Source organism: Coregonus lavaretus (genome assembly GCF_964263955.1).
Source record: "Coregonus lavaretus genome assembly, chromosome: 31".
In the NCBI taxonomy this organism is placed as follows: domain Eukaryota; kingdom Metazoa; phylum Chordata; class Actinopteri; order Salmoniformes; family Salmonidae; genus Coregonus; species Coregonus lavaretus.
The window spans coordinates 15,793,900-15,807,565 of NC_140018.1; the positions used below are offsets into that span (position 1 = coordinate 15,793,900).

Sequence of the window (13,666 nt, forward strand, 5' to 3'; positions counted from 1 at the left end):
AGAAGGTCATTCTGAGAGAGATAGCAAGAGAGTTGGCTAAAGACGGCAAGCTCAATAGTTTTGGAAAGAAAAGAAAGAAGGGATACTGGTCTGTAGTTGTTGACATCAGTGGGATCGAGTGTTGGTTTTTTGAGAAGGGGTGCAACTCTCGCTCTCTTGAAGACGGAAGGGACATAGCCAGCGGACAAGGATGAGTTGATCAGCGAGGTGAGGTAGGGGAGAAGGTCACCGGAGATGGTCTGGAGAAGAGAGGAGGGGATGGGGTCAAGCGGGCAGGTTGTTGGGCGGCCTGCAGTCACAAGTCGCAAGATTTTATCTGGAGAGAGAGGGGAGAAAGAAGTCAAAGCATAGGGTAGGGCAGTGTGAGCAGGACCAGCAGTGTCATTAGACTGAACAAACGAGGATCGGATGTCGTCAACCTTCTTTTCAAAGTGGTTGACGAAGTCATCCACAGGGGGGGAGGATTCAGCAGTGAGGAGAATGTGGCAAAGAGCTTCCTAGGGTTAGAGGCAGATGCTTGGAATTTAGAGTGGTAGAAAGTGGCCTTAGCAGCAGAAACAGATGAAGAAAATGTAGAGAGGAGGGAGTGAAAAGATGCCAGGTCGGCAGGGAGTTTAGTTTTCTTCCATTTCCGCTCAGCTGCCCGGAGCTCTGTTCTGTGAGCTCGCAATGAGTCATCAAGCCACGGAGCTGGAGGGGAGGACCGAGCCGGCCGGGAGGATAGGGGACACAGGGAGTCAAAGGATGCAGAAAGGGAGGAGAGGAGGGTTGAGGAGGCAGAATCAGGAGATTGGAGGGAGAAGGATTGAGCAGAGGGAAGGGATGATAGGATGGAAGAGGAGAGAGTAGTGGGAGAGAGAGAGCGAAGGTTGCGGCGGCGCATTACCATCTGTGTAGGGGCAGAGTGAGTAGTGTTGGAGGAGAGCGAGAGAGAAAAGGATACAAAGTAGTGGTCGGAGACATGGAGGGGAGTTGCAGTGAGATTGGTAGAAGAGCAGCATCTAGTAAAGATGAGGTCAAGCGTATTGCCTGCCTTGTGAGTAGGGGGGGACGGTGAGAGGGTGAGGTCAAAAGAGGAGAGGAGTTGAAAGAAGGAGGCAGAGAGAAATGAGTCAAATGTAGACGTAGGGAGGTTGAAATCCCCCAAAACTGTGAGGGGTGAGCCATCCTCAGGAAAGGAACTTATCAAGGCGTCAAGCTCATTAATGAACTCTCCAAGGGAACCTGGAGGGCGATAGATGACAAGGATATTAAGCTTAAATGGGCTAGTGACTGTGACAGCATGGAATTCAAATGAGGAGATAGACAGATGGGTTAGGGGAAAAATTGAGAATGACCACTTGGGAGAGATGAGGATTCCTGTGCCACCACCCCTCTGACCAGATGCTCTCGGGGTATGCGAGAACACATGGTCAGACGAGGAGAGAGCAGTAGGAGTAGCAGTGTTTTCAGTGGTAATCCATGTTTCCGTCAACGCCAGGAAGTCGAGGGACTGGAGGGTAGCATAGGCTGGGATGAAGTCAGCCTTGTTGGCAGCAGAACGGCAGTTCCAGAGGCTGCCTGAGACCTGGAACTCCAGGTGTGTGGTGCGTGCAGGGACCACCAGGTTAGAGAGGCAGCAGCCACGCGGTGTGAGGCGTTTGTGTAGCCTGTGCGGAGAGGAGAGAACAGGGATAGGCAGAGGCATAGTTGACAGGCTGTAGCAGATGGCTACAATAATGCAGAGGAGATCGGAATGAAATGAACTAAACATCTGGGAAAGGAGAGAGCAGGGCCTCCCTCACCAAAAAAAACTCCCAAATATAACTCTCCCAACTTCCACCTCAGAAACTATAATTGTTTCACTGAACCACCCGAATAAAACTCTCCCAACTTCCACTTTAGAAATTAGAATTGTTGTAAACTACAGCGGTTCAATGTTTCAAGGAATAGACTCAACTTACTTTATTCAGCTAGCTAACTATGACGCCATAGCTAACTAGCATGCTAGCATCCAATAACACACAGTTTAGCACCAAAACTTGGTTACAACAAACTACCAATAGTGTGTTAGCACACTAAACAGATAATTCGTGTCCGTGTCTAGTTCCTTTCATAACGCAGCAATAATTAAACGTTGGCTAGCTAGCACAAAGATATTGTATTTAGCTGCTACAGTACAGCTAGCTGGTAGTGTTGGCTAGCTAGCAATGGCTGCTGTGTTGACTTTGTTTGAAAAACGGCGTCGCTGCGAACGAATGTAGCTGGCTAAAAGGATATTGTATTTAGTTGCTACCGTTGCTAATAGCTACTCGCCAGCTAGTCCAGGAGGTGAGTTAGCTAGCTAGCTTCGTGCTACACCCGGCACCGCCGAATACAATACTAACCTACAATAACTACATACAACAACTACCCACAACAACCCACGATGCCTAGCTACAATACCCAACTACAATCTAAATACATAGTTTAAGCCTTACTCGACAAAGCCCAAGCTATGCATAAAGCCAAACTTACCCGACGCCAGCTGTCTGGGTGGCAGACAAGACATTGGTCTTCTGCAATCAGTAGCTGTAATTAAGTACAGTAGCTACTAACTACCTAACGTTAATGCTTCAGATAATGAGGTTAGAAAAACAGCTGAATGGTAGGTAGCTAGCTGGCTTAATTACAGGTACTCTTAAGCGTGAAATAACATTGGAAACAGCTATCCACAGTTGCTAAAAGTTACCAGTAGCTACCCGCTAGCTAGCTAGCTTTATGGGGCCAGGTAGTGGGTTAGCTAGCCTCGTGCTTCACCGGGCTCACTCGAATACAATACCTACCTACAATAATTACCTACAATAACTACCTAAATAAACTACCTACAATACCTAACTACAATCTAAATACATGGTTTAAGCTTTACTACAGTTGCTAAAAGTTACCAGTAGCTACCCGCTAGCTAGCTAGCTTTATTGGTCCATGTAGTGGGTTGGCTAGCCTCGTGCTTCACCGGGCTCACTCGAATACAATACTTACCTACAATAATTACCTACAATAACTACCTAAATAAACTACCTACAATACCTAACTACAATACCTAACTACAATACCTACCTACAATCTAAATACATGGTTTAAGCTTTACTCAACACCATATAAGAAGCCAAGCTTACCTCCTGCTAGAGAAAACACAACCTCACCCGACGATGAGACAACCTCAAACCTCAGACTATCCCGGGATAACTTTTTACATTTCCCGAAAAAATAAACGACAAGACCTGGGAAATTACAACATTTTCCCCCAATGTCACACTAATGCAATTCTACAAAATACACAACATGCACAGCAGCAGACTGGCAAAAAATGTAGCCTTATATAGAGGCTATTTTCCTATCGTCCCAATCCCACTGAAACCCCAAATCCTGACTCCTGTCTCGCATAAAAATTCCTAACTTTATTCTGTAATCCATAGGTTGCATTATCAAAGCATGTCTCGCCTATGCATGTCAAAATACCGCTATAACATTTCCCCCCGCTTCTCTGCGGTGTCTGTTATTGCTGCCCAAATGAGAGCTTCGGTAGAGAATGTGTGATCAACAAACGGTATGAGAGTAGATATGGATATATTTTTTAAACAGAGTTGGTCCCCGTTAAGATAGCCTATTGATATTCAAACAATTTCCTCTCTTCATCTCCCTGTTTTTCATGAGCCCGAGTGGCGCAGTGGTCTAAGGCACTGCATCGCAGTGCTAGCTGTGCCACTAGAGATCCTGGTTCGAATCCAGGCTCTGTCGTAGCCGGCCGCAACCGGGAGACCCATGGGGCGGCGCACAATTGCCGCAGCGTCGTCCAGGGTAGGGGAGGGAATGGCCGGCAGGGATGTAGCTCAGTTGGTAGAGCATGGCGTTTGCAACGCCAGGGTTGTGGGTTCGATTCCCACGGGGGGTATGAAAAAAATAAATAATGTATGCACTCACTAACTGTAAGTCGCTCTGGATAAGAGCGTCTGCTAAATGACTAAAATGTAAAATGTAAATGTAATGAGCTGATCTGCTATCTGTGTAATTATTAACTCGAAATTTGCCAAATATGAGATATTCTGTCATTCTTTGGAGGTTATCTAGTAAATTTAGCCACTTTGGTCATTTTACTTTTTGTTGACTGCCGTTACAAAGTTTGTATGATTCGACAACGCATAGCCTACTCTGGGGGCACTCTGTGCGTCCTGCGCATGCACTGTATCGAGATAGCCTAGGCCTACTGCTGAAATGCGCTGAACTAATTGAGGAACATGATAACGCATGGAATTTATTAACAGCCTGTTTCGCAATTCACATTGGCAATCATAGTTACTCTATCATTGCTGTTGTTTCACTTGCTGTTGAATCAATGTGGCCCAGCAACAATCTTATTTTGGGAGAACCCTGGCAGAGTGACCATATCTTGGTTTTAAACGCTTTAAATGGGAGCTTCCGATTTTTGCAGTATTTCCAGGAAAGCTTGGGATAAAAATAAATTATTCCGGTATTGAAACTTCATAGATTTTATGGAAAATATGAATCCCTAGTTAATTTACTGCAGTGGGCTAAATTAGGGTCACCCATGAGGCCAACAGAGGGCGATTTGGTCATTTGACTGCAGGAAAGGGGTCTAGGCCTGCTTGATGCTGAAAGGACAGGCATTGTGTGTAGCTGAGCATTGTGTGTGCAGATACTGTAAAATGGAGTCTGCCTTTACAATGGCCTTGAACCACTTTCTTCTGAGGGAGTAAGAGGGTTGATTAATAGCCTACAGATGCACATTTTAGTTTTCCTACTTCATGAACACACACACACACCATCCATACCCACACCAAAATTCTACAGCAAGGATATGATATGAAGTTATTCTTGCGAGTAAGAGTGCAAATAGAGAGATAAGTGTGTGTGTCTGTGTTTGTGTGTGTCTGTGTGTATATACAGAACCAGTCAAAAGTTTGGACACACCTACTCATTCAAGGGTTTTTCTTTATTTTTATTGGGCTGCAATTTCTGTGGCTGGTAACTCTAATGAACTTATCCTCTGCAGCAGAGGTAACTCTGGGTCTTCCTTTCCTGTGGCGGTCCTCATGAGAGCCAGTTTCATCATAGCCCTTGATGGTTTTTGCGACTGCACTTGAAGAAACGTTCAAAGTTCTTGAAATGTTCCGTATTGACTGACCTTCATGTCTTAAAGTAATGATGGACTGTCGTTTCTCTGTGCTTATTTGAGCTGTTCTTGCCATAATATGGACTTGGTCTTTTACCAAATAGGGCTATCTTCTGAATACCACCCCTACCTTGTCACAACACAACTGATTGGCTCAAATACATTAAGAAGGAAAGAAATTCCACAAATTAACTTTTAACAAGGCACACCTGTTAATTGAAATGCATTCCAGGTGACTACCACATGAAGCTGGTTGAGAGAATGCCAAGATTGTGCAAAGCTGTCATCAAGGCAAAGGGTGGCTACTTTGAAGAATCTCAAATATAACATATATTTTGATTTGTTTAACACTTTTTTGGTTACTACATGATTCCATATGTGTTATTTCATAGTTTTGATGTCTTCACTATTATTCTACAATGTAGATAATAGTAAAAATAAAGAAAAACCCTGGAAAGAGTAGGTGTGTCCAAACTTTTGACTGGTACTGTATATATATATATATATGTATATATATATGTATGTATGTATATATGTATATGTTTGTGTGTTTGTGCGTGTTCTTTACTAACTCTACTCTATACCCCAGGCTTGCGTAAGGACCGTGGTGGGAGGGTTCTCCGGAAGGATAAGCGACATTGTGGTCCTGCTGGTGACAGAGAGAAACCCTACAGTGACCTGGAGCACAGGACAGCGCCCCCTCAGGACGGGGGTAGGAACAGCAGCAGCAGCAGCAGCCTCAATGGTGGTGGAGGATGGGGCGGGCCCAGAATCACCATGCCTCCTGAACAGGTCTGAACATTTCACATGGCTTCCTCCATTTCATAGATCTCTAAGCCACAGCGCTAAACAAGTCAGTTAATATAAATAAACATGTAAGTGGAAACACAAAGTAACACACAAATTATTATTATTACACTTACTCACATGTATACTCCAGGGGTACAATTGGAATTGAATGGGTGGTGCCCCCCAAGGTGCTGATCTTTTCTAACTCTGTCATAACCTCCTGCTCTTCCCCCCAAGGTGCTGTTCCTGCTGCAGGGAGCGGAGCCACCAGCCTTGTGTTCTCGTCAGAAGGTGGCCCGCCCCTACACAGAGGTCACCATGATGACCCTGCTCACCAGCATGGCCGACAAGGAGCTGGTGCACATGATCGCCTGGGCTAAGAAAGTACCAGGCAAGAACCTAAGACCGCACAGAAATGATAGATGATGTCGTAATGTAACATACCGTACACCAGCTATATTTTTACTAGCCAGATAAGTAAATCACTCCAACAAGGCTTGAATAGTACTAATTTTCTCTCTCTCACACACACAGACGGACAAACACACACAAAGCAGACCCCTACGCACTCACTATGTGTCCTAGACTATGGCCTTGTCTAATCACATGGCTGCTTACGCAACCTGTCTCCTCCTGTGGTGGCAGGCCTTGGTAGTGGCAGTAACCGGGTGCTGTGGTCACACACACACGCACACAGGCACCTGAGCAATGGAGCAAACGGAGCAGCTGCACCTCCACTTTCAAAATAGGGGTGCAAACATGTTTTTGCACCGGCACTTTTTTACCAGAAAATTATGATGATCCATTGGGTAATTTGTCATTTTAAAAGTTAATACAAATAAATACAAATACAAATAGATATGTCCATTTATATGTTTGCATTTTGCACCCCCTCCCTCCGTCGCCTCAAGATAAATGGTGTTGACCACTTGAAAGTCACTGTTTTGTTTCAGTGCAGTTAAAAAGCACTAGTTGCACCACTGGTGTTTAAAATGAAAAGACACCTGCAAAATATTTGTTATCTATTTTGTTGTGCTGTTGTTACATTTGTATCGTTGTTTCATGTCCGATGGTGTTGTCACATATAATTCGAGCTGTGTGCACCACGAGCAAATTCAATGTATCATTTCACTTTGCCTGTAAGAACGATGATGGAGTACAGGCATGTCTGATTAGGCTTCGCTGTAGTGCAGACTCTGACTCTGAGTAGCCTTCCATCAGCCTACCAAAGGTTGCACCTTAGCAGAAAACTGCATGTCCGATAGCTCGCAGGCTGTCAATGATTAGCTCTCAAGTAGATAGTGAGAAATATAACTCTGTTAAATAATTCCCCCCCCCCATTCTGCATTTTTGCCTTCTATTTTCCCCAATCGGTTCAATCACATTGTTAAAATGTTTTCATTCATTTGCATAAGTAACAGTCCTGGCCAAGCCCCATTTGCCTGGCCACTAGCCAAACGCTATGCCACGCTTACGGACCTTAGTTTCTTCTCCGCAATGAGTCTGGATCTGAGTAACTCCAAGACGCTTCACCAAATGCGAACACATTCGGAGCTGTCTGATTGGTCCAGAATCCGATGGGTTGGGCCAGAGCCAGAAAACACATGGGTAAAGTGGTGGTTGGAAAATTCGTCATTGGCTTTGATACTCTGATTGGTTAGAGATGATCCAATCAATGATGACTTTGTTTTGTACATCGCCCCTCATCACCACAAACTACTTCAATGATGGCAGTCTGAGACTTAAGTATGTAGCAATTAGTGAACTACAGAGCAGCTGAAGAATTTTGTGTGAGCACAGGATATTTGTATCTTGATAAAACAGCTCTGGATTGGTAAGTAATATCGACCAAATAAGCCATTTCTACTTTCTATTTCATTGCATGACATATGTATGCTGCTGAGACAAGTCCATTTTAATCATTTTAATGTCGACAGTGCAACAACGGGAGCCAAAAAAAGTCAATGTCAGAGGAAAAGCGGAACGGTCAATTAATGTGCTTGCTGAGACTACACTTTTGTTATTACTCATACTTTTCATGAGGATTCTGTTTCTTTACAATTTGTTGTCAAATATGTAGCCTACTCACTGTGGTTGTTGTTCCAAAGGACACTATTAAACAGAATGACCATTTAAAAAAGATTCTCAAGGTAGGCTCCAGTAGAATGATTTTAGTTCAAAATGTGTGATTTTTAAGAACCAAAATGCAATGACATTATGTATGCATTGCTGTTTGTTTCTATTTATAAAATGTGGCCTCAACAATAACAGAATATGCAGGCTGTATATGAGTAGCTCGCAATTTCTTTAGGGGCTATGAAGTAGCCTTTATGAAAGAAAAGGTTGGAGACCCTGGCTCTAGCCCCAACTGTTCAAATATGACCAATCACCACTCAGGATAAGACCCAGATGGAGACACAGGAGGTGGACAGTTCGAATCTCAGATATTTATTACAAGACGGGGAAGGCAAACGGCAGGTCAAAGGGCAGGCAGAGGTCCGTAGTCCAAGGCAGTGTGAATAAGGGACAGAACGGCAGGCAGGCTCAGGGCAGGCAGAATGGTCAGAACCGGGAGGACTAGAAAACAGAAACTAGAGAGACTGGAAAATGGGAAAACACGCTGGTAAGACTTGGCAAGACAAGACGAACTGGCAACAGACAAACAGAAAACGCAGGTATAAATACAAAGGGGATAATGGGGGAAATGGGAGACACCTGGTGGGGGGTGGAGACAAGCACAAGACAGGTGAAACAGATCAGGGTGTGACAATGACCCATATTAATGGAGCTACATTTTATTCTTTCTATTGCAGATTCGGGTCTGCAATTTATGGATATAGCTGCCCAAAAAAAATCAAATTTGATAATGACTTTTGCTATATTATTTTTATGTGAACATAATCAATGACCAAATTTTAATGTAAAACTCCAGTTTGCATTTTCAAGTTGACTGTTCTTGTTCAATGCCCTACCAGATAACACTGCCATATTGAGAAAGAAAATTGTTAAAAGATAAATCAAATTTCACATTTGTAATTGTACTACATTATTGTGATCGCATTATTTTTGACAAAAAAGATGATAACTTAATGTGCAATTTAACAATGCTTTGTCTTAACCTACCAAGTACAACGTTCAAATTCAAATCCTTATTGGGTAAAAAATATATTTTAATCCTCCCATTTTCGATTTCCTTTCCTCATTGTCATGCGTTATCCTGGCCACATTCTTAACAGTTTGGCCTGTCAATCGATTACTGTGGGTGGGATTGTTAGAGGAGGAGCAGGATATTTGTGAGTCACAGAGTTGGTAGGGTTTCAGACCTGTCAATTCATTATTGGGGTTGGGATTTTCAGGGAAGGGAGGAGATTAGTAATTAAAACACTTTTTCAATATAATTTATTGTGCCTAAACCTAAGAAAAATAGTTGTGTTCTGTTCATAAATATGGATTCCCCCTGTTAAGAAACAATGTAGGAAAACAAATGCAACCCCCCCAAGCTCCCCCCCCCCCCCCCCCCCCCCCCCCCCACACTATCAAACATAGTCAGGCGCCCATGCACACACACGCTGGGACATTACAGGCATTATGTTGACAGACATCACCTCAAAAAGGGTCGTTTAGGCGAACAAATACACAGCACCTTAGACACACACACACACAAATATAGCCTGTGTGTCTATGTACGCATATGATTCAACATTATACACGTCAGCACCAACAGCTAGTGAAATCACTGCAACCCTAAACAAAGACTTTCAGTCAGTTTTAGAATGGGTGGCTAGTAATTTCTAAAACTAAAAGCATTGTAATTGGTGCAAATCATTCCTTAAGTTCTAGACCTCAGCTGAATCTGGTAATGAATGATGTGGCTATTGAGCATGTTGAGGAGACTAAAGTTCTTGGTGTCACCCTGGATTGTAAATTGTCATGATCAAGGCATATTGGTTCAATTGTTGTAAAGATGGGAAGAGGTATGTCTGTGATAAAGAGATTCTCTGCATTTTTAACACCACTCTCAAACAAGTCCTGCAAGCCCTAGTTTTATCATATCTTGATTATTGCCCGGTCATATGGTCAGGTGTTGCAAAGAAGGACCTAGGAAAGCTGCAGCTGGCCCACAACAGAGTGGCACGCTTTGGCCTTCAATGCACACAGAGGGCCAATGTCAACAGTATGCATGTCAATCTTTCCTGGCTCAGAGTAGAGGAGAGATTGACTGCATCACTCCCTTGTTTTTATGAGAAATACTATTGTGCTGTAAGCTCCAATATGTTGGTATAGTCAACTGACATATAGTGCTGAAATACATCCATACTATACCCGACATGCGACCAGGGGTCTCTTCACGGTCCCCAAGTTCAGAACGGGTTTGGGGCAGCAAACAGTACTGTGTAGAGAAGTGGTGGCATGGAACACTCTTCCATCGCAGCTTGCTCAAGCGAACAGCAAGATGAGCCTTAAAAGACAAATCAAGCAACACCTCACGGCAAAACTGCCTTAACGTCCTGCATTTTCTTTAAATAGTTGGTTTTGGAGCAAATGTAGTTGTTTATGTTCTATTCTCTTGAATTAGTTTTATTTTGTAGTGTATTATGTACCCCAGGAAGAATAGCTGCGGATTATACACATTTTAACATTTCAGTATTTTAGCAGACGCTCTTATCTAGAGCAACTTACAGTAGTGAGTGCATACATTTTTCATACTGGTCCCCCGTGGGAATCAAACCCACAACCCTGGCGTTACAAGCACCATGCTGAACCAATTGAGCCACACGGGACCACGTACAGCAAATGGGGATCCAAATAAACTAAATACACACACAATCACACACATACACACAAACACACTCACACACACAAACTCACCTCCCCCCGACGCTGTCTAAGTAAACACAGATGTTATTATGTTGTTCCAGTGTGCGTCACTAAGAGCCTGAAAGCACACAGTTTTAATTGCAGTAGTCTTTAGGCAGGTACAGAGAAGAACAATGGAAGTGATTGGGATGTAATTGGATATGTATTAGGACAGCGGTGGTGGTGATAAGGACCCCATGCAAGGCCAGAACAGAGATTGCAGTTTGGCCAATTCACAATGGTTGTGTGGCAAGGTCGTAAGAAGTTTAATGCTTAGCACTTATCTTAATGAGTTCAGATCAGGATTTATTTAGATGTTATTATATTTTATTAGGCTCTCTTTTAGCCCTGCAAGGAAAGCTACAAGTATCACATGACGAAATACATATTGATATGCTTCAACCACAGTGGTCCAACCCATTGGTTTCTGGACCAATCAGATGGCCCCGAATGTGTTCGCATTCGGTGAAGGGTCGGGGAGGTACTCAGATCCAGACTCATTGCGGAGAAGAAACTAATGTCCGTGGGCGTGGCCTAGAGTTTGGCCAGAGCAAGGAGTCTGGGTAGCCAGGCAAGGATTTGAGTGGACTAGTGGTTAATGTATGGTCGATAGTGGGTTATATATGGTTTGACCACAGTGTGACCATGTCTCTGGTACTGGTAGGTTTCCAGGAGCTGTCTCTCCATGACCAGGTGCAGCTGCTGGAGAGTTCCTGGCTGGAGGTGCTGATGATCGGACTCATATGGAGGTCCATCCACAGCCCTGGGAAACTCATCTTCGCCCAGGACCTCATACTGGACAGGTGGGTACACACGCACGCACAAACGCACAAAATATATTGAATAAGACAGAAATCAACATTGTAGATTTCCACTTTGTATCTTGTCGGTGTATCTCTACTAAAGGTCACAATGAGTCTAATTATCATGTTCCCCTTGGAGAGAAAAACACACTGTCTCACCTGCACATGTCCCCATCATTACACATTAAACTTAGCAGAGAGGAGTGAAATTTAAACAAAGTGGTGACTCTTGGGAGAGATGGAAAAAGCATGCGAGACGCTGTGAGAGAGAGGGGGGGGGAAGACAGAGAGAGAGATGGAAAGAGAGAGAGGGGAGACAGAGAGAGAGATGGCGAGATGGAAAGAGAGAGAGGGGAGGCAGAGAGAGAGAGAATATTTTGCACGCAAAGCCTGCTCCCTCCATTTCCCCCCACCATGTTCCAAGTAAACAAGTTACCCAGAGCCGCTGCAGACCCAGGGGAAAGAGGGTGAGGAAGAAATGAAAGAAAGAGAGAGGAAGATGGACTGTTACTGTCTCTCTCTGATGTCTGTGATGTTCCCATTTGATCTGCGTTTTATTATAGAGCATTACCTCTGACACCAGGCCCAGAGCTAGCTACTGGAGTGTCCACAGCCATTTGACATGATAAGTAAATGGTGCAGGAGTGGTTTGAAGGCTGTTGGAGTTAGGGGGTAACTATTAAGCTTACTCTAAATGGCTGCTCTTCAGAAATACGATATGATTATTGCTCTTCCCCTGAACACAGGAGAGTTGCACAGTACTTGACTTATATGTCTCATTCCGACCTTTGATCTCCAGGAGTGAAGGAGACTGTGTGGAGGGCATGGCTGAGATCTTCGACATGCTCCTGGCCACTGTGTCTCGCTTCCGCATGCTCAAACTAACGCCTGAGGAGTTTGTGTGCCTCAAAGCCATCATCTTGCTTAACTCTGGTGAGTGACTGTGTTTGTGTGTTATTACTAAGCTATTAACGGTGCTTTGCTTAGTATGTTTTGATGTTGTGATGTGGGTTCAACCCTGGGTCCGCCGTGGGTGGGATTGACAACATTACAAGTGTGTGATACAAAGACATGTGTTTTTCTGTTTATGAACATAGAGTAGTGACTAATGCATTCTAATCCCCATTAGTAAATGTTGAATGGTGAACTCTGTTTTTAGCAGTGGATCACAATATACCACTCAAGGGCATTAGCTGTGAACAGAAGGATCCCAAGTCCTTCTTTGTGAATGTATCCCATAATTGTTACCATGCCAACTGTACCCTCTGTTCTATGTGTGTTGACTGAGAGAAACTCCTGTGTTTGTTTTGAGACGGACTAATCTGTAAGAGACATAAATACCTGAGCTAGGGGTGCTGTTGCAGGTTTCTGTGTATGGCTACCTGTTGTTCTTATTGATTGCTGAGTTAGCGGTTGCTGCATTGAGAACGTCAGGCTCTTCTCCTTCCTCTGTCTCCTTCCTCTGTCTCTGCCTCCTTCCTCTGTCTCCTTCCTCTGTCTCTGTCTCTTCCCCTTCCTCTGTCTCTTTCTCTCAGTCTCTTTTTAATTTTTTTCCCTTACAAAATCTATTTTAGGTACAATAACCTCTCCTCTCTCTCTCTCCATCTCCTCTAGGTGCCTTCTCCTTCTGTTCCAACTCTGTGGAGTCCCTTCACAACAGCTCGGCAGTGGAAAGCATGCTGGACAACATCACTGACGCCCTCATCCACCACATCAGCCATTCAGGAGCCTCTGTGCAGCAGCAGCCCAGACGGCAGGCCCAGCTCCTGCTCCTGCTCTCACACATCAGACATATGAGGTGAGGGGAGGGCACACAATGTAGGGGAGGAGGGCACACAATGTAGGGGAGGAGGGCACACTATGTAGGGGAGGAGGGCACACTATGTAGGGGAGGAGGGCACACTATGTGGGGGAGGAGGGCACACTATGTAGGGGAGGAGGGCACACTATGTATGGGAGGAGCACTATGGAGGGGGGAAGAGAATAAGGGGAGTGGTTAGGAGACTGGTTTTTCTCACACATCAGACACGAGATGAGGAGCACACTACACGAGGGGGCACGCACT

General features: G+C 44.3%; 1 protein-coding gene across 4 annotated transcripts in view; it reads left to right on the forward strand.

Annotated features, from left to right (window-relative positions):
- The window catches only part of esr1 (estrogen receptor 1), a 31,430-nt gene that overhangs the window by 15,166 nt on the left and 2,598 nt on the right, over positions 1 to 13,666 (forward strand). For all 4 annotated transcript variants that reach the window (XM_084149554.1, XM_084149555.1, XM_084149556.1 and 1 more), the window contains 5 exons: positions 5,742 to 5,944; positions 6,179 to 6,332; positions 11,463 to 11,601; positions 12,401 to 12,534; positions 13,216 to 13,399. In XM_084149554.1, the coding sequence (XP_084005680.1) occupies positions 5,742 to 5,944; positions 6,179 to 6,332; positions 11,463 to 11,601; positions 12,401 to 12,534; positions 13,216 to 13,399 (814 nt within the window). The remainder of the gene's footprint in view (positions 1 to 5,741; positions 5,945 to 6,178; positions 6,333 to 11,462; positions 11,602 to 12,400; positions 12,535 to 13,215; positions 13,400 to 13,666) is intronic.